Source organism: Bactrocera tryoni, chromosome 2, assembly GCF_016617805.1.
Source record: "Bactrocera tryoni isolate S06 chromosome 2, CSIRO_BtryS06_freeze2, whole genome shotgun sequence".
NCBI lineage: Eukaryota > Metazoa > Arthropoda > Insecta > Diptera > Tephritidae > Bactrocera > Bactrocera tryoni.
The window spans coordinates 58732302-58754423 of NC_052500.1; the positions used below are offsets into that span (position 1 = coordinate 58732302).

The window sequence follows — 22122 nt, forward strand, 5'->3', positions numbered from 1 at the left end:
TGAAAAGTGTTTCGAGGACTGGAAAAATCATTGGCATATGTGTATTTCTCCTCGTAGCGATTGCTTTGAAGGCGACAAAATATATGTTGATGAATAATTAAATAATTATTTCCGGATACTTTTTTGTCACCATGTATATTAGTATATAAATTTACTAATTATGTAATTTTACGAACAAAATTATGTGTAACGCTGTCTACTAAAATACACACAATAAAATATTTACATACATACATATATATAATGTATATATTTTAGTCTAAGTAATTTTATTTTTACTATGCGTATTGCAGTATACCGTAAGCAAATATGACAGCTATAAACACATACAAACTGTAAGGAAATGCCTCGCAGCACAGTATCGTCGAGGGATATCAAATTCGTTGACAATCCGAAAGTCAGTCAGCTGGTAACTGTCAAGAGTTAGCTGCGCTGCGGCGACTCTGTTGGTCACTTGGTAATCAGCTGGTTGTTGTACAAGTACACACAACAGTTGCCGTTTGAATTTGGTTTTAAAAGTCAAAGTAAAACTGTTGAACTGGCTTAATGATATCACATTTCAACGCAGCGACTACGAATAGACAATGTAATGATAATAAAAATGAGAATTAGGAAATTATACATATCTACATATTAGCTTTTGAGCCTTTCTCGCAAGCGGTGCATTGCTCTACTTTCAACTTTTATACATACATACATACTATATGTTCGTAAAATAAAGCAGAAGTCGCACACGCGTGTGTTGTTGTACAGTTTTGTTTTATTTTTTAGTATTTTACAGTTTTTGAAATAAAATTAAGTACACATTTACAAATACATACATACATATAACTATTGTTATTGTTGTTTGCGTACAGAAATTCATTTGCATTAACATTTCTTCTGTGAATTATGCGATTCTTGTGTAAGTTTGTACAAATGTAACGCTAATATTTAGTTTATTTTGTATTGTACAATTTATTTTATATTTAAATCGTGTCTCACACACATTTGTTTTTGCTTATGTATTTAGAAAAATACCTATTTGTGTGCTCTTGAATTTTTAATTTGTTTATTGAATTTTAGAATGTTCATTTAGTTTATCACAGCACAAACTTTTGTATGACGATTCAGCTCACACAACTTTTCGCCACCTTCCGGCCACTGCGTTGCTTCCTTCCTTTCACTTTTTAAGATTATTAATTATTAGTTATTCTACTCGCTTGTGTTCATGATTAATAGTTAAGGTACGCTGTATTCCATTCGGAACTGTTTTTATCGCTGAGTCCATTAAGGATTTTCTTCTCAAGCAAAGAGCCTAGAAAAGCAGAAAAAAATGTATATTGTATGTACATATATGTATACTTGAATTGTTATATGTAATGTCTATATGTAAAACCAACATTTGAAGAAGACTACGCTGGTGCGAAAACGAATCGTTGTAAGAATACGAAATAAATATTATGAAATATTTAAAAGCATTACTCAAGCGAAGATATGCACCCGTCTCTGTACAGCAAAACATGCCTGTCAACAAACACAGGGAAGGTACGACGTCGAGAAGCTGCTATCACAAGCGACAGCGAAGTGGTTTCCTAATCGACGTGCACATAGGCTCTTTGAGCATACCGAAGAGGGAACACTTCTCCAGCCTGCTGAACGGCAAAGAAAGTGTAACCAATGTCTGGAGATGACGAACACGATTCCCCAATCGATAACGATGGAGTATATGTTCCATTGCCTGACTATGATGAGGTTCCAATAGTAATTACCGGCCAAGAGGAACAACAAAGCGCCAGTGACCGATGGATACTCGGCCGAGCTTTTCAAATAGGACGGCGAAGATCTAACAAGGTGAATGCATCAGCTTCTTTGCATGATATGATCGGATGAAAGCATGCCAGACGATGGGAACCTTAGAGTGCTCTGCCCAATTCACAAGAAGCGGGACTCCAAAATCTGTGCCAATTATCGTGGGATAAGCTTCCTTATCGAGCGTAGTGTGTGAAAGACTGAAGCCCAACGTCAACAAACTTTAGACCTGAAAAATCTACAAACTACCACTGAAAGGAAGATCGATACACACCTCCTTTTCGTTGATTTTAAAGCGGCCTTCGACACCAGGCGTCAGGATCGGGAAGGACCTCTCCGAGCCGTTCGATACCAAGCGTGGTTTCAGAGAAGGGGACTTACTATAGTGTGACTTCTTCTAGCTATTGAACAAAGACCAAATTCTACAAGTCATTCATCATCTCCGTCCTGCTATATGGTGCAGATGATTGAACAATGACAACATATGCTGAGTCGGCGTTACAAACTTTCGAAAGAAAGGTTCTGCGGAAGATTTATTATCCTTTGCGCATTGGCAACGTGAAAACCGCAGTCAATGGAACGATAAGCTGTACGACATATACGGCGATATTGACATAGTTCAACGAATCAAGAGACAGCAGCTGCGCTGACAAGGACATGCTGTCCAGAAGCAAAAACACTCCAGTTTCGAAGTTTTTCGATTCATTACCGACCAGTGGAAGCAGTAACCAATTAAGCCCTGTTCAGCAACTCAGTGGATTTAAAGAAATGTCTAATTTTTTCCACTACCTAAAAATACCTTTGTAGTATGGACTGTGTTGTCAGTGTGCTAACACCTGAAGTCTTCTATTTGTTTCAAACCAACCTTGACAGAGCTAAAAAGAATTGTGGTCCAACAGCCACGGGTCTTCTGCCTTTTCATTTCCATCTAATCTTATATGACCGGGTATCCGGAAGATCTTCACCTAGTTTGTCACTCAAAGTCTAATGGTTGCCTCCTTACAAAATCTTACACAGAGTGTCTTTGTGTTAGCGCTGCGGATAGCCTTTATTTCCTTAATTTCCTTTATTCTACTTTGATCCACTGTTAGCAAAATCTCATACAGAAAACCGTCGGAGCGGTACAGCTCGTTGTTCTCTGCTTAAAAGGAGCGCCAAAACCCACTGTAACAGCTGTACAAGAAAAGTTATTCAACCTTCCACCAATCAGTGGAAAGCTCAGTAGCAAATCATCTTCAAGATTAGCTGCGTTAAGTGAATTAACCACAAGGAACTTCGTAAACAGTCAGAAAAATTAAAATCAGGGAAGCAATATATGTAGTGGCTGACGGAAAACAACTGCAGCTATTCCAGACAAAGAATTCTAGAAAAATGCCAAAAGTGAGATGCTGGGATTATCAACGGTTGTCGGCCTAATAACAGTTCACAAATGACTGACTCGGCGATACATGGAGAAAGTGCAGGGAAGTTGGCAGGAGATTGGCGCTGGACTTCCTTTGCTGCTGTTCAACTTTATCTAGAACTCGTCTTCGATATCTAGGGGCTTCGCTGTTCAAAGTACTAGATTTGTTATCGAATTTAGATATTAAGTCGCCCTTTAAAGTTCGCAAGAAGCGTTGGCAGCTCAAATAAACTGAATCTCCGCGGGCATTACTAATAACCACTAGCGGGACAGCCGGCCATATAACCGAATCTAAACTATCATTCTAGACATTTAATGATACATAAATATATAAAAAGCTGAAAGTGAGTAAATATGCTCAAAACAGCCACCGTTCTTATTACCTCGATTCTTCGATACTATACATAGTTACATACCGATGAAACCTTTTGAATGGTCATCAATAAAGTAACAATCTAGATGACAAATATAAGTCTGTTTTGATGTACATGTAATATCTATGTATGTATGTATATTAGGCCTTACGCACTTCTTATTTTTTTTTTTTAAAGACCTAATATTCAAACAAATTTATTGAACCAATCGTTACAGTTCTTTAAAAACTTTCAAAATAGGCTCCTTCTGCCAGCATTGAAGGCGTCACGGAAGGCATTCTCTGAAATAGCCACAGATTTTGATAAATTTAAAATTTAACATCTGGGCAATTAAACGAATACTTAATCGACAGTCTGAGTTCAAAACTTTGCGCACACGCGTCGACAATGTGATAACAATGTATGTCGAATTCGCAGGTCTCCCAGCGCGGTCTTCATCAGCGATCACCTGGTGCCACCGAAACATACCACTTCTTGTTAAAACCTGCTTGATCATATCAAACGTCTCCGTCGCAGATTTATCAAATTTCACACAGAGTTTAATCGCATAAATCTGCTTATTACGGATGCTTTACTTTCGGCTTGCAACACTCACATAAACACGTCGCGCGAAAATGTTTGTCCTGACTCTCCAGGTGCTCGGAGACAGCTGACTAGCCGCTCGTTCGTTAGCCAGGAACGCCCTCTACCGAATCCAGTCGGTGTGCGCTCGCTCCGAAGTACAGTCGCGAGGGAAGAAAATCAGTCCTATTACTTTCCTGACAAACCCTGTACTTATGTACTTAAGAGGGTCATCCTTTCTTTTTTGCTCCTTAATCTTTACGTATAGAACTTATACAACTAGGTTGATATTACTTATTTCTTAGTGAAGTAGGTATTCGATATGTACAATATACCACTGTTAAGAAGCTATAGCTTTCAGGGAATTTTTTGGAATGTGATTCTCTAAACTCTCTAAATATTACTGTCCCTTCTCATTTCGTTATATGTATGTATATGTCTGCTGCTTAATTAAAATATTATAGATATATTTATGCATTAGTTATATTCTTACAAGGTGCGTTCCAAAGTAAAGAGGACTTTTTCAATCTAGCGCCCCTTGGAGGCGCCATCTATATATCGACTGGTGCGTTAGAAGCTGCTATTTTCATCGATTGTCCAGTGAGAATTTCATGACTTTTCATTGATTGGAAGTGAAGTTATTGCGTTTTAAGTGTCAGTATGTTTGTGTTATCGGTGCGAAAATGAGCTTCGAACAAAAATCCAAAATTTAATTTTGTTCTAAAATTGGTAAGACTTTTACCGAAACGTTTCAATTGATGAAACAAGTTTATTGCGATGATTGCCTATCCCGTATTAGAGTGCACAAGTGTTTTCAAAGTTTTCAAAGTGGTCGTGAGGACATAAATAACGATCAACATGTGGGCCAATCAAAATCCGTGATCACCGGAAATTCCATCGAAACTGTGCGTGAATTCATCAAAAATCAGCCAAAATCAACATTGAAATTCATGGAAATGGAATTGAACATCTCCAAAACATCGATTTATCGCATTTTGACCAAACATTTGGGCTTACGAAAGGTGTGCACACGGTTTGTTCCACATAAATTGACTGACGACCAAAAATTGCTCAGAATCGAACATTCGAAGAACGACTAATTGTCCAAAAATCACATTTTAACCATTAACCACTCCCCGTATTCACCTGATATGAAACCGTGCGACTTCTTCCTTTACGGAAAAATGCATTTGCCCATGAAAGGAAAGCGTTATGCAGACGTAGAGGCCATTCAAAAGGCTTGCATCGGCATACTGGCGGCCATAACGGCCAACGAGCTAAAACACTCTCTCGACATGCTTGTGGACCGTGCAAAAAGCTGTATTGAAGCAGAAGGAGACTATTTTGAAAAAAATAAATTTTATTATTTTGTTTAACCAATCTATATCTGTGTGCACTCGAACTCATTTGCGATGGGGTTTAAGTAATATTTTGAAGAATCGGCACCGTCTTTTAAAACCTAACTTAACTAGTAGTATGTATTATTACTGTTCTATTTCACATTATAACTGATAGTTTTCTAGATTTCAATATTTGTCTTAGCAAACCGTTAATTGCTATAAAATCTGAATAGTTTTTTTTTAGTTACATTAAATTTGTTTTAGGATGGACCTACCATTTTCCGCAACCATCCACGCCGTCAATTTCTCATCTTCTGTCTTATTCGTACCGTCCCATGGTTGCATTTTTGCTTTTGTCTGCTCAACGGACTGTGGATCAACTCTGAAAAAATAATTTCAGTAAATCTGCTCATTTTTGTCTGTTGAGATTCAATATATTTGAAGAAAATTTTTTTATTATTTGAACTGAAGATATGTTTTGTGCGAAATGGGGGAAAGATGCACAAGATACTGAAACAAACTACATAAAGCAAATGAGTTCATAGCTACATACAAACAAATACAATGAGTAACTACTGTTATGTGACACGAGATTACGTCTATGGAACACAGAAAGGTAACTACTTAATATAAAAGACATTTCACTAAGGTGTAGCAAACAATATAAATTTGGGGGGTACACAAGTTCTACAACAGCCAATTGCAATCAGAAGGCATAACACAAATTCAACACTTTACCACTTAAGTTCAAATTAAGTAGAATTTTCGATTGTGATGAGTTGAAGGTGGTATATACTATATGGTATTATGAGTACTGGCTATATCGTAAATCGTGGAATCAGCAACCAGCAAGACATCTGAAATACAATCCTTTTCGATATACCCGCCGTTTTGTATGCTAATTATTAGTTCTTAATTTTTTGTTGTATTAACTAATTACTGTCCACTACCTAATTAACAAATAAATGGCGTTAACTACAGATTACACTACGTTACATTGTTTGGAAATAACATTTTATATAAGCAAGGTCTAGTTTTTTACCTAATGGGCCAAAATTGGCACTCATCATCTGTGGGCGGGTCAAGTGAATCCTTAGATATACTAGAACTGTTGTATAAAGTACACATTTTAATATTTAAATATTATTCATTTAATAAAAGCTTTAAGCGATGCATAATACATAAAGAAATAATTGTAAATACACATAAGAGACAAAATATTACGTACGAATTCGGACACAACAAACAAAAAAGTATTGGATCAAATAATGTTGACTAACAAGCGCTTATGAGAATAACTTAGATGACTATTAGAAGGCACACACTAATGACGACAATGTGATGAGGTTTTTTACCATCGGTAAACCTTAAACATACTTCTGCTTCTATCACAAAAAAAACTCAATATTTATGAACCGTTATAAATTTTACAGCAATTTATAAAAGCTGTCGCACTCATGGTGAGAGACCAGGGTAGTTCTCTCGCTATCCAAGCGATATCGCTTCGCTCTATGGGCTCTTGGGAAGTTCTAAGAAGATCCGACGTTTTCGAGCCAAATTTTAAGGTCCATTTCTGGCTCAATAGCTACGAGGTTTGTCCGGAAAGTAATATGACTGATTTTCTACCGCCGCGACTGTACTTCGGAGCGTGCGCGCGTAGACTGGATTCGGTAGGGGGTGTTTCTAGCTAACGAATGAGTAACTGGAGAGTCAGAACAAACATTTTTGCGCGACGTGTTTCTGTGAGTGGTGAAAGCCGAAAATTCAGCGGTTGTTAGAGCAGAGGTAGGTGATTAAATTCTGTGTGAAAATTGGTAAATCTTCGACAGAGACGTTTGAGATGATTAAGCAGGCTTGCACAAATTTAAACAACAGATGTTGCTTTAGCAAGAAGTCGTTTGTTTCTTTAACACCAGGCCTTTTTGGAGGGTCTTGAAGAGGTCGCTGATGAATGAGCAAATCCAAAGTGGAAACGATGCTTTTTTGTCTTTTTTGACATCAAAGGCATCGTCCACCATGAACTTGTTCCTCCTGGACAGACCGTCAACGCTAAGTTTTACGTAAAAGTCCTCAAGAGAAACGAAAGGTCAAATGGGTCCGACAAGACATCGCAGCCGATTGCAAATTGCACCACGGCAACGCCCCGGCTCACATCGCTTTTCTTGTGAACAACTACCCAACCAAGGCCGGTATTCCAACGCTTCCGCAGCCGCCCAACAACCCAGATATGACCCCCAGAATGTTTTTTGTTTCCTTGTCTGAAAGGCAAGCATTTTGAAACGAAAGAGGGGATCCAAGCAACGTACACCCCGGCTTTGAAAGGTATTCCGGAGAATGGTTTCCATGACGCCTTCAATGCTTGGAAATCGCACTGCATCGACGCAAAAGGAGCCTATTTCGAAAGTTTTTTAAAAGTAATTGTAACGATTGGTTCAATATTTTTTTTTAATCGACTCAGTTCTATTACTTTCCGGACAAACCCTATTTGTAAACAATGAAAATTGCCACATTTGGGACGAAGAGTACCATGAAGAGATCCAAGAGCTGCAATGTCATCCAGAAAAAAACGGTTTGGTGTGGTTTGTGAGGCGGTGGAAACAACGGTCCATATTTCTTCAAGAATGATGCCGGTGAGAACGTAAACGTCATTGGCGGCCGTTATAACGCCATGGTAACCGACTATTTGATGCCTGAAATTGAAGCTAAATGCCAAAGAATGTTCTTTCGAATGATAATAAAAATTCTTTGTTAAATTTGAAGTTTCTGTGCATTTTCTTTTAAAAGAGTAGGGAACCTCGAAATGGATAACTCTCATCAGAAAGGGCTCCTGAATATAAGCAATACGCTCTTGGAGTGTTCCTGGATTCTGATAGTATAGAGTAAATAGGTGTTGATACTCCCGGGTAGAATTAACAAGTGTCATTTTCGAATGGCAAAATCTTATTAAATCCAATAGATTAATGCGATAATCCACACCAAGTCCCAACCAGTCAAATCCATCACATTTTTTCAATACGTCAAATCCTGAAGAAGACCCTCAACAAAAAAATTAGTACCCATCTTAACTGCAGTGGCACTGTCTACTCTAAAAGTTCAACGCTACTGGGATACGCAGATGATATTAACATCGTATTTTTAACAACAAAGACGCCAGCGCAAACTTTTCCAACCAAGAAAAAGAAGCGAAAAAATAAGAAGATACTAGAAAGGTCTTAAAGCAATCGATACAACTGTTGTCTGCAAGGTCCTTGGAGCCATCCGCGTGAGCGTTGGCTGCCGTTCGCAGGGAAGATGATTTCCCAGCGAAAAGGACCTTCGATACAAGACTCATAGGTAGACAACGACAGCACGGGCGCCCAAGAATCCAATGAAAGAACCAAGTGCATAGCGATCTGTCTGCGCTTAGAGGGTGCAACTAGTGAAATCTCAGAAAGAATAGAGGTAACCGGCGAGGTTTGTGTATTCTCGGCCCAGATCGACCCAAGGCTGTAGTGCCAAAGAAGAAAAAAACAGATAAGTTTGCAAATTTTGTGGAAAGAAATAAAAACATTTGTTTTGACTGCGAGTAGAGGCAGAGGTATCGAGGAGTTTTAGAAAAAAAAAAGAACAATAAATATAAAAGAGAACAACAGCGGTCGATGCTTCGATACTCTTTTCTAAAAATTGCGCTATGAAATTGAAAACGCTTGAATTATGCATACAATGACTCTTCTCTTGCGATGGCGTCTGTCAAAAAATGTTTTAATCATCAGCCGTTGGGGTGCCATGGTCAGGTGCCCCGAAAACTGTTAGCAAAGAAGGTAACATGACAAAAGTATCGCATTGGCAGACTGCGGATTGAAATGCAGGCAAAATACCAGGTAGGGCATATTCTGAATTCTTCCTGAACGATCATGTTCGATCATGACAACGCGCGGTCTAACACTTTGACTATCAGCCTATTGCTATTGGAATTGCGTTACGATCTAATGTCCTATCCATCGTATGCTACTTATTTTTATTTCGGCCAAGCCTGAAGACGACAGGCACCGGACTACTTTTGAGAATTTCGGAAACCTTGTTATAGAGAAATGTTAAAAAAACTGTTGCTGAGTTCTCATCGGATCGAGCTTGTAAAGCAAATAATACTTCTACTTTTTAGAATATTAATTAACCCTTTTTTATATAATATAATTAATTTGAAATTATACCGCTCAATGCCAGACACAGACTGTCCACAAATTTCAAAAGTCTCCAAATTAGTTTATATTTTTCGATTTGCGCAGATCTACAAAAAGTGTAATATGGTAGTTTATGGCTTACTTACGCATTTGTCGACAGCGAGTCAGCATAACTACCGTTATTTACTTCAATGCTACTAGGTATGTACATCTTACTCTTCTCCGTCAATGAAGTCTCATTGGAATAACCATTTGGCAAATTGGAGTTACGTTCCGCTAATGTTTGTTGTTGTTGCGTCGTTAATGGAACTGTATTTGGATACTTTGTTGTTTCGCTATCCGAATCGAGCGATAGGTGCCCGAAGAGATCTTCAAGCAAAATATTTGCTTTTCCATTGCGTTGACGTTGACGTTTGGCTGATGTTTTGATTTTCGAACTGTTAATAATATTAATTTAATACAAAATTAATTGTTAGTCTATTAAGTTCATAACTGCTAGTATATAAATACAGTAGTAAAGACGGTTTTTAATACTTAATTTGTTGCCTGATATTGTTCGGTTAATCAGAGATCGAGAACACGCCAAGCTTAGTTTCAAATTAATTTTTTCTATAACCGATGCACCATATACATATGTCTTGAATATATAATATATATTATAGAAGTAAACTGAATTTAATTTTATCAGAAATTAATTAGTTTATAACCGAATTATTAATATTTTCTATAATCGATAAAATCCGAATATCGAAAACAGAAATTATAACAATCATCTTTTAAAAATATTTATTGTGATTAGCTAATTTCATTCTACTTTCAAAATGTCTACGCGTTTTTATTAAATTTTTACTATCTATTTATTTTTTTTTTCACTTTTCCTCTCACATATACTTCCTAACGTACAGTAATCTGTACGTCTTAATCGCCATCTACATAGAGATCGATGAACAAAAGACTTAAGCAACAAACTTTTGGCCATTACCAGATATACTATAAATCTATATTGAAATGGGAAGTGTATACGATACAAGGAAAAGTATATTAAATAATGATACAACAACAGCATAATATGATCAAAAGTTTTATTGCCAGAGATAACGTATAGTATTCGTATGTATAATATATTAACTCAACATGATACTCTTATTTACATACCGAAGTCTGAAAAGTTTGACTCAGGTTCAAACTCAGACATCTTTCTATGAGCGTTAATAGTATCAGTCAAAATACTTTAACGACATAAGTCAACCTTACTTGCACGTGTCACTAAGTTTTTAAAGAGCGCAAAATGTTTTTTCTTGAGTGAACTGAATAGTTTGCATCGTAGTGTGACATGGACGCCATCCGGTTAAAATCTGTATATGCCAAGACTTCCAACGCGGACATTAATGTCCATCGACTGTTTTGTATGGATTTTATGTTCCTGTAATATGGCAATTTAAGCTCCTTACGTACAACTGCAAACGAAACCATTAATTATAGGAAAAGGCATAGCTGGTACGAAGAGATGTGCCGTGTCGCAGCGGAGAGAAAGCAAACTGCCTAGCTCGCTACGTTACAAACGACCACAACATATATATTTTTTTAGATCCCCCAGAGGTGATCTGTTGACTGATGCCCAAAGCATACTAAAATTATGGAGGGAACACTTTTCAGCCTGCTGGAAGTATAACGACAGGAGAAGGTGAACCCGATTCGCCAATCGATGAAAATGAAACAGACGTTTCGTTGCCCGACCATGAAGAATTTCGAATAGCAATTAAACGCCCGAATAACAACAATACGAGGGGCGCCGATGGATTGCCGGCCGAGCTATCTAAATACGGCGGCGAATAACTGCTAAGAAGCATATGATAATTCATTAGCTTCTTTGTAGAATATGGTCGGACGAAAGCATGCCCGACGATTGGAATTTAACTGTGCTCTGCCCAATTCACAAAATCTCCGCAAACTACCGTGGGATAAGTCTCCTCAACATCGCATATAATATTCTATCGCGTATTGTGTGAAAGATTAAATTCCACCGCCAACAAGCAAATTGGATCTCATCAACAACTGACCAGGTTTTCACCATGGCCGAAATCGTGGAAAAGGCCATTGAAAAAAGGATCGACACCACCTCTTCGTCGGTTTCAAAGCTGCGTTTGACAGCATGAAAAGAAGCTGCCTTTATGCCTCTCCGAGCCGTCCGATATCAAACGAGGCTTCAGTAAGGCGACTCTCTTTCGTGCGACTTCTACAATCTGCTCTTGGAGAAAATAATTCGAGCTGCAGAACTAAATAGGCAAGGTACTATCTTCTATAAGAGTGTACAATTCAATATCACTGATACGTAATTTGCCATTTGCTGGGATGGTTACTGTGGACTAAACACAGCTAAACCCATCGTTATGGATAATAAATGATTAACTGTGAAGGCATATCTGCAAATTTCAGACTTTAAAAATTCTTCTCAAATATTTTTCAGCCTGTTGTAGGTTTTAGAAAGCCTGATATGTGAATAAATGTCATGGCGCGCAACTAAAGTATAAACAGCTTCAACCACGCGGGCTTAACTGCAATTCTGGAGTTTAATCGCATTATTTATTTTTGTTTATTTGGTACTATAATCGATTTGGCGCTAAATTGGTAATGTGACAGGAGATCCATTAGGAAAAACATGTTAATTCGTCAGTAGAGAAGAATGAAACAATGATTCTATGATCGGTAGTTCCAACGACGAAATCTATGTATGTATTCACCGACGGATTGAAGGGTGAAACGGGAACAAGGGCGGGCAATACATACACAGAATGCAGCTTCAAACTAAATAACTACAATTCGATATTTCAGGCAGAAATTGTAGGCAAAACAGAGGGTGCCATGTGGGCTTCTGCTCTAACCAGCAAGTTCATAAACATTCTATGGAAGAATTAAACAGCAGTTAAGGCTATCCGTGGCACATATATTAATTATAGCTGTGTTACGTTATGCAAGGAGGAGATAACTAATATGTCACTAGGTAACTCAGTCATAGTATAGCAAACGAAAAGACAGAGGAGTTGGCCCTGCTCGGAAGCAGCCAGAAACATATTCGGGCCAAAAGCAGTACTAGATCACTCAGCTCCTTCAAGGGTTGCTTAAACCAATGGAGCTTAGACGAATACACCAAGCAACACGGCGAATACCACAAGGTACTTTGTGGTAGTATTGACGGTGTGCACTTCTAGAGTAGTGAACTTAGTAACATTTAAGGTGTCATCACTAGAGGGTCACTGCACTTAAGATACCAACTTCAGAAAATTGCAATGCAACTTAGAATTGGAATGCAGAGCATTCGCGGCATATGAAGATGCGCTGGAATATTATCTTTGGCAAAGAATAGTTTTTAGCCGGTTAAGACGGAAAATCTTCCAGGACTGCCAACGCAAAAACATCAGAGATATTGGGCAGATGAATTGGAAGAAATCAGGTTTTTAATTGGTTACTACTCGGGAGCTTAATGGGCCTAATGATGTCCTAAGTATGGCCTCCAGTGGTCTGGTGCTTATGAGTCTCGTTACGTCTACTTATGTAAATGCGTTAATGTAGTTTATAGTATGGCATGAGTCTAAGACTTAGTTGGATTGCTGAATCCACAAACCTAGAGAGTTCTTTCTTTAGAACTTATTGGTATGTAACAAATTGCAATATTTCTATTAAAAATTGTCTTTACATAAGATAAAACTATAAACTTACCCTAATATAAGATCGAGTTCATCGTCCTTACTGCGCTCCGTATTTCGACCGTTCGGCAAGGTCGACTTTTTGTCGCCACCGAGACGCTCGAAAAGTGGTTTCTCCACGGTTTGCTCATTATTTTTTGTATAATCATTGCTGTCTCCGTTCGGTTCGAAGGCATTACGCATAATTATATTGCTTGGTGGCGCTTGTTTGGGCACCACCTTGGAGAACATATTATAGACCTTCGCATCCTTACCAACTGCATCGAGGTTCAACAAGCTTGGACGTGTCTGCAGGTAATAGTTATTAATTTTCGCCGAATTCTTAGCATTCTTCGTGGCGGTCTCAAAGAGTGCATAATTTCGATGGCCATTCGCCAAATAGATGACACCGGCTTTAATATTTCCTACAGGGTTAGCGCTGTTATTGAAAGAAACATTTGCCGGTTGTGGCGGCTGCAACTGACCGGTGTTGCGATTCAAGTAGATATCGTTTATGGACTCGGTGAATGCGAGGTTCTCCTGTGAACGCTTGTGGAGCGCAGCTTCACCGACACCGTTCAGATATATGTGACTGGAGGGCGCGAGTATTGTGTTGTAGCGTATGGAGCCGCTCTTTATCGAGAGATTATCTTCAAGTTGGTCACGGAATTGCCGATTTGCGGCATTGTTTATAGCATTCGCCGGCATACTGTTGTTTATATGCGTGTTTTGCTGCGCATTTACAGCTGCCATTTGTACCGGCATTGTGGAGCGTGTCGCATCACCACCATTTATTGACAGGAAACTGATTTTGGGCGCTTGCATTTGGTTGGGGTTTTGTGCCAATGGAATTATCGCACGTCTAGCATACATATTGTTGTACCCGCGATTGTTGTTGTTGTTCAACGTTGCATTTACGGCGTTATTGGCATTAATGGTATTGCTATTGTTGTGCTGTCGATTACCTTGCTGCAGCAGCTCCGTAACCGCTTGTAGTTTCTCCTGCACCGGAAGCACATTATTCGATAAATTCGGCAATTGCCCCGCATTTCTGCCATTGACATTCGTATTCGCATTCGCATTGGTTGTTGCATTTATATTGGCAGCAGGAGCCGCTGCCGCATATTTGGCCGTAAGTTTGACGTTGGCTTTCGCCGCCGCCGTGGGTGAGATACGTTTCAGCGCATGAAAATAGGCATATTTAAGGCTCTGCTGTGCCGTGGGTCGCTTATCAGGATCATAGTGCAGCATGTCCTCCAACAAATCCAATCCCGCCTGACTGCAGCGTGTCACAATCGTATTGAGCGGCACCTTGATGCATTCCGGATAACGAAAGTGTATCGTAGCAGCGAGTCTATAGCCTTCGGGCCATTCTCCCTGGTAATATAAGATAGCTATGACTCCACTGTGGTTGAAATATTACCTATGCATACCTTCTCTGGCGTTCCTAAAACAGAACAAATCTTAAACAGCTGATCCACTTCACTGCTACCCGGAAAGAGTGGCCGAAATGTGTAGAGCTCCGCCATGATGCAACCCATTGCCCATAAATCTATGGAACTGCCATAGTTTGTGGAATGCAGCAGTACCTCTGGCGCTCGATACCTTTAAAGTACAAGAATGTTGTAGATAACCATAATTGCTAATACTAATCTGATCAAATTTGAATAGGTCTTTTTTAACACGAACGTAAGTATTTAAGTGGTACAAAGCACTCAGTGAAAGTCGTGAAGTCAACGAAAACTTGCCTCATGCGAGACTGTTAATGATGATAACATCGAAAAGTTAAAGAAACAGTGCTTGAATATCGCCATGTCAACATCAGACGTATAACAGAGGACCTCAACACCGCATATGAATCGACTTTTTACATTTCGTTTAATGCTTTGAGTGAGGTGTGCCAATGCTAGACTTAAACCAAAAAAATCTGAATCTTTTGAAAAAAAGATGTCGAGTAGAGGTCGCAAAAGAGATACAAATCATCACTTCTGGTCACGTGATGTGGGTTTATGAATATGACATCGAAACTGTTCAACAATCTAGCGAATGGTGGTCCAAAACTGAGCCGAAACCTAAAAAACCACGTCAAAGTCAGTCAAAAATCAAGGTGATGCAAAGGGCAAATGGTTATTCAGGAATACTACTTGACCATTTTGAAGCATCTATCGGGTGATTTTTTAAGAGCTTGATAACTTTTTTTTAAAAAAAAACGCATAAAATTTGCAAAATCTCATCGGTTCTTTATTTGAAACGTTAGATTGGTTCATGACATTTACTTTTTGAAGATAATTTCATTTAAATGTTGACCGCGGCTGCGTCTTAGGTGGTCCATTCGGAAAGTCCAATTTTGGGCAACTTTTTCGAGCATTTCGGCCGGAATAGCCCGAATTTCTTCGGAAATGTTGTCTTCCAAAGCTGGAATAGTTGCTGGCTTATTTCTGTAGACTTTAGACTTGACGCAGCCCCACAAAAAATAGTCTAAAGGCGTTAAATCGCATGATCTTGGTGGCCAACTGCCCATGCATCCCGAAAAATGCACTGTTTGGTGTGGTTTGTACGCTGGTGGAATCATTGGACCGTATTTTTTCAAAGATGCTGCTGGACGCAACGTTACGGTGAATGGCGATCGCTATCGTTCGATGCTAACAAACTTTTTGTTGCCAAAATGGAAGAACTGAACTTGGTTGACATGTGGTTTCAACAAGATGGCGCTACATGCCACACAGCTCGCGATTCTATGGCCATTTTGAGGGAAAACTTCGGAGAACAATTCATCTCAAGAAATGGACCCGTAAGTTGGCCACCAAGATCATGCGATTTAACGCCTTTAGACTATTTTTTGTGGGGCTACGTCAAGTCTAAAGTCTACAGAAATAAGCCAGCAACTATTCCAGCTTTGGAAGACAACATTTCCGAAGAAATTCGGGCTATTCCGGCCGAAATGCTCGAAAAAGTTGCCCAAAATTGGACTTTCCGAATGGACCACCTAAGACGCAGCTGCGGTCAACATTTAAATGAAATTATCTTCAAAAAGTAAATGTCATGAACCAATCTAACGTTTCAAATAAAGAACCGATGAGATTTTGCAAATTTTATGCGTTTTTTTTTTTAAAAAAGTTATCAAGCTCTTAAAAAATCACCCGATACATACGTTAAGTGATTGTAGGCAGAAAAAGTTTGAATCACTTTGATTTTTTTGCTGTTTTCGAGACTGAAACATCCGCTTTGGGGAACGCGTCATGACTCCATTAAAGCCGTTAGCTGTAGGCAATGAAGATCATCCTAGCCGAGGCTTATAACAAGTGTTATGAGCTGATTCAAAAGTAGTATATTGTGAATACGGTAATAAAGATACAGGCATCCAAACGATTTTCTGCTCGACTTGCACTCTTGCTCTCATCAGCAACTTGGTATAAGGGAACAGTGCGACGTAGTTTCAAGCTCTTTACGTACAGCTCTGAGAGAATACGGCGCAGTACTTGCCGGGAGAAGCAGAGGAAGAGGAAGACCTCCACTCTTTTGGAAAAACCAGGTGGAGAAGGACCTGGCTACACTTGGAATCTCCAATGGCGGCCAAACAGCGAAAAGGAAGAATGACTGGCACGCTGCCGTAAACTGGACCATAACCGCGTGACGGTGTCTACGCCAATAAAGAAGTTAAGAATACAGATTTATATTTAAGTACGAAAATATATTGCTTCTTCGTCAGTTCTGGTCAAATTTTATCAGATAGTATTGTTGTTGGTAAATAAAAATGCACTCACCATCTTGTCGACACATAGTCCGTGAATGGCGGTCGCGAACGTACCTCGCGTGCTAAGCCGAAATCTGCAATTTTAATAAGCTCCGGTCCAGAGCAAAGTAAATTCTCCGGCTTCAAGTCACGATGGAAAAATCCATGGCGGTGCATAAACGCCAAGCCTGTGAGTACCTGTTTGTCAAAGGACATAAAGTATATTTATTAAGGGATTTGGTTACAAGTTTAAAAAAATTACTACAATTTGTGAGATTCGTGATTTTAGAAGCAAATCGATTATATCTATACCATAATTAAGAGAAATATTTCTTTTGAGAGATCATACATTTTGTTAAATAACTTCCCGAGCTTCTTGTACTCACATAATTAAAGAAAATTTCTGGGCTTCGCCGGAAATCAAAATTCTTAGCTTAGCTTGAGTGTACTTAAGCTCTTTCAACGCATATTTAAATTAACTTACCTGAAACAGTATACTTTTGAGCGTCGGTTCTGGCAAATGTGTGTCACGGTCCTTAATCATTTGGTATAAATTCTCTTTCATATATTCAAAAACAAAATATAACGTGTCATTCTCGCGTATGACTTCCTTCAGTTTTACAATATTAGGATGAGAGAGTTTCTTAAGTGACTGCAAAACGAATTTCGCATAAGTAATTATATGCGAAAAAAGTATTTAACAAAGGTCTTACCTTGACTTCTCGCAAATTCATCGCCTCCTCCCAGGAGTAATATTTTCGTTTCATACGTTTGATAGCCACCTTTTCGCCAGTGTCCTTGCGTTGAGCTAACACCACTGTGCCGTATGTGCCATCACCCAATTGTGAGAGTGTAATATAACGATTCATTATACTTGAAGCGGGAAGCACCCGTAGACGTATGAATAAATTGTCGCAATTATTTTCAGTCAGTCGTTATAATAAAATGTATGCATTATGCTGGAATTTGAAAAGGAAGCCGTAAAATATTCGAAAGGTACATAATAAAAATAATAATAATAATAATATATGAGGCCAAATTCAATCTGGTGCTGTTGTAAGTTATATGAGAAGCTTTACTTCGTGGCCTTCTACAAATTATTGCGCTCAAGCTACGTAATTGCCTACTTCGAAATTTAGTAGCTTTGAAAATTAACAGACATCCACAACATACTTAAGTTATGACGATGTTGTTATAAAATTTACTAAAACAGCTGCACTCGAACGCAGATTGAGGTTGCGTTCATCCCGGAAACCGGTAAGAGATCGTATGTGTCGGCCAAGTCTGTGCTGTTTCTTATTGAAAACGTTACAGAGACTAAGTGATCGCCATCTAAGAAGCCATATTCCAAGATATCGACTTTCAAGGACACGGCAGGCCTATTGCTCAGTGGACACTGCCTTGCAAAGTCTTGTCTTGACCATAAGGAACAAGGAATTTGCAGTGGGCACCTTCTTCGATATCGAGAAAGCATTCAGAAGCGGACATTTGAGCTTTGTATCGGTTTGTTGATGAATCGAACATTAAACATCTCATCTTCAAACTTTTCTGCGATTGAACGATCGTGGCGGAATGGAGTGCAACCTCCAAGAAAGAGCAGTTGCCTTCTATTGCTGTAGAGGAGCTATTGGGAATATTGGTGGGTGTTATTACTAGAGAGTGGTTTTTTGACACTATGAATACATAACTAAGCATATAATGTTCTACGAAATTTTTGAATTTCGGTAAGCGCTGGAAAAGACCACATTCGCGAAAAAATTGGCGAGTGTTCGACGGGCGGCTTTCATCAGTATATGTGACCTGGTCTACGGGAAGGCGGCTTAGGTGTCAAAAAAAGGAGAACAATTAATGAGATAACGAGAAATTGACGATTATTTTTAACAGCTTTTCCCAGAAAACCAGTTTTCGCACGTTAGCTCCCTTTTCGTAGACCAGGTCACATATGTTGTTGCAGTAGATCTACAGCTCCGCAGCGCTGTCTCCTTTAGAGCGATAACTATCCATTCCGATAGCAAAGCAGCGATGTTTTTCACTTAAATAACATAAAATACAAAATGCAATTCATAACGAAAAAATGTATTCATATTCATAAAAAATTCGTGCTGGACACATTTGCATTAGCGGCACGGCCATGCCATGTTATTTCGTCACTGCCTCAGCAACGCTGAATGACAGAGCGTAAGTGTATGTATAAAGCCAACTTGCACAATAGTGTTATGAAATGCTAACCACTAGTCTGGAATACTTATATCTAGCAGCGGAGGCTGTCCGAATAAATTGAAGCAGTAAGTTTGAATATCTTACCGGATGCCAGCTGCATCAACTGTTTCTAACAGGATTAAATGAGAATGATCTCAACACTTCCTAATCGAAAGTCCCGCCTTTGCCAGATTAGGACAAAAGATCCTTGAATTCCATACTTTTAGGCATATAAGTGAAATAGCGGATTTAGAAAAAATACCTCAGCAGATTTGTGATAGTTTCAGGACATTTTGCCAATCGCTGATATCTAACTATAGGTGTTTTGTTCGAATGGCTACACAAAGGACAAAGTCCAAGTGAGAGTCCCACCTAAGCAGTCAGTGATTTAACCTAACCTAACCTAGCAGCTAAGAATTAGAATAACATAAAGTGTTGATCTCAAATCTGGAAAAAGTTAGAATTCAATTTCAACTACCCAACACCAATAAAAAAGTTGAAATATATTAGCTCTTTCTGCTCTTTAAAAACCGTAAATTTTTCAGAACTCATAGTCTACCAAAAGCGTTATTCAAATATGGCAGCAAGAAGTTGTTAAGATGAATGCAACGTCACTTAAAGAGAACTTGATCAAGGAAAGTCTACCGCTCCAATCCACAAAAACTATGAATTACGAGCTAGCTGACTTGATCATAATATTTAGGATTAGAAATAAAATACATTGCTACAATTTATACATAGATTCCCTTTCACGAATTAGGCATAACAAAGGATTGCTATTGTAATCGTCCCAGCATGGTCTACCCCAATCAGAAAACATTCCCACTACTACTAAAATAATTATTAGGTTGTCAAAAAAGTCTTGCGGTATTTTCGCTAGTTGGCACTGAAAGCGCGTAGTTCTAGTTTTATTCGTCGCATCGGGTAATGCTATACCTTTTTGGGAAGCTCATTTCACGCGCTAACATGTGTTGATTTATTGTTGTTTCTTTTAAGTCGTTCGTGAGTTATAGCGTCGCAAACATGGAGCAAAATAAAGAGAAAATACGGCATATTTTACAGTACTACTACGATAAAGGCAAAAATGCATCTCAAGCCGCCAATAAAATTTGTGCAGGTTATGGACCCGATACAGTTTCCATTTCCACTGGCCTGTCGTCGAAAATTGCGATAAAATCGCTGAATTGGTCGAAAGAGACCGGCATAGTAGCAGCCGTAGCATCGGTCAAGAGCTGGACATGAGTCATCAAAAATTCATTTCAATTTCAATTTAAAAAAAATCAATAAAAATACCGCAAGACTTTTTTGACAACCCATTATTTGAATGATATTCCATTCCATATTTGTAGGCCTAACTTGAAAACTATTATTCAACTTATGTTGAAATTTTTTACTTGTCAAGAATTCTACATAGAATTACTCTTAAAGTCGAACGTCTTATGAGCCGGGTCACCGCAGATTAATGTAAATATTCATACATCTGCTTCCAATGAAAAGTAGCGTCTATACCAAAACTACATTCGGTTATTAACCGTTATCTGCTGAGTCCTAAGCGCTACTAAAATCCATTTTTATGCTCAGAGCCAATCGTATTGTACAAGTCACGCATCTATTGAATACATTGCTTACAAACAAATGTACTATATGTAATACATGTTTAATTACTATAAAAATGTATTTACTAAATCTGCTGCTAAGCGTGTCGATTTAATAGTTACAATAATAAATTATTCTTTTATTGTCGTCGCTTTGTCCTTCTATCGTCGCTATAAATAATTTCCACTGATCAATATTTTTTTCACGCCGCGTTATGCAATTATATACACATTTATGTTTCGATATCGAAGGTAGATAGCCATTTATAGAACTTATAATTACTAACGGTAACTTGAATATTTATTTACAACTATTCCCGTATTAAATTGACACGTGCTCGTAAATGAACGAAACAAAAAATTTTCATTGTAAAAATTGAAACAAGAAAAAAATTAAATAAACAAAAACTTTTCAAGAAGCTGCAATTTGTCAGAACCACCAATATCGGACCACAATAGCAATACTTTAAATAATAATATAACAACCCTTTCATATACTAAATATATATAGTCTTATTACAATGCAATAACAAGTACCGACTTCACATTTAATAAGGGTGAGAACAGCAGTAAAAACCTAAACTCAACCCTTTGAAAAGAATTAAATTTCTAACCACAACAAAAAAAAATTATTTTTATTTATTGTATAATTTAATTCGTTGCCAAATGCCAACTCTATGAAATAATAATTATGACAATAATTAATATTCTTCCTTCGGTACAATTGTTAGTCGCGAGCAAGTGTTTGTGGTTGGTACAAATTACTGAAATAGGGTCGAGAACGCGTTGACGACGAACCACGTCCAGCTCGGCCATCATCATCAACTGATTATCAGCACCTCAAAAATGAGAAAATTGTTGCTTACGAATCGATGATTAACAGTCAGAGATCGTATTGGCATCGTTGCAATATCGGAAGCATCAGTGAAAACCATTTTGAAAATGATTTGAAACTAAAAAAAGTGAGCGATCGCGTCTGTGAAGCAATGCTTTCCGACTACCAGGATGTCATGAAAAGTATTATTACTGGCGATGAGTCTTGGATTAATGCTTACGACCCGGAAACAGACGATCAATATCGAATATCGTGGCGAGGTGTGATGCACTCCGACCGCCCAAACTGTTAACAAGGAATACTATTTGAGAGTTATGCTACATTTGCGCGAAGCTATTCATAAAAAGAGGTCGTAATTATGGACAGACAACTCCTGGTTAATGCACCGTCGCATACTGCATTGATCTTTTGTGAGGTTTTTGGAAAATTTTCGTTCAATATCGTGCCGC

General features: G+C 38.4%; 1 protein-coding gene across 8 annotated transcripts in view; it reads right to left on the reverse strand.

Moving 5' to 3' along the window:
• Positions 1 to 850: 850 nt before the first annotated feature.
• LOC120767547 (probable serine/threonine-protein kinase DDB_G0268078) overlaps positions 851 to 22122 on the reverse strand; it is a 35855-nt gene continuing 14583 nt past the window's right edge. For 4 of the 8 annotated variants that reach the window (XM_040093668.1, XM_040093667.1, XM_040093664.1 and 1 more), the window contains 9 exons: positions 17758 to 18003; positions 17529 to 17696; positions 17076 to 17242; positions 14745 to 14916; positions 13346 to 14688; positions 9775 to 10065; positions 6511 to 6576; positions 5744 to 5850; positions 1209 to 1297 (listed from right to left, as the gene is read on the reverse strand). In XM_040093668.1, the coding sequence (XP_039949602.1) occupies positions 1215 to 1297; positions 5744 to 5850; positions 6511 to 6576; positions 9775 to 10065; positions 13346 to 14688; positions 14745 to 14916; positions 17076 to 17242; positions 17529 to 17696; positions 17758 to 17913 (2553 nt within the window). In that variant the 5' untranslated portion in view covers positions 17914 to 18003 and the 3' untranslated portion in view covers positions 1209 to 1214. Of the gene's footprint in view, positions 1298 to 5743; positions 5851 to 6206; positions 6419 to 6510; positions 6577 to 9774; positions 10066 to 13345; positions 14689 to 14744; positions 14917 to 17075; positions 17243 to 17528; positions 17697 to 17757; positions 18004 to 22122 lie in introns of those variants that run through there. The other 4 variants (XM_040093666.1, XR_005704702.1, XM_040093669.1 and 1 more) reach the window with 4 other exon arrangements.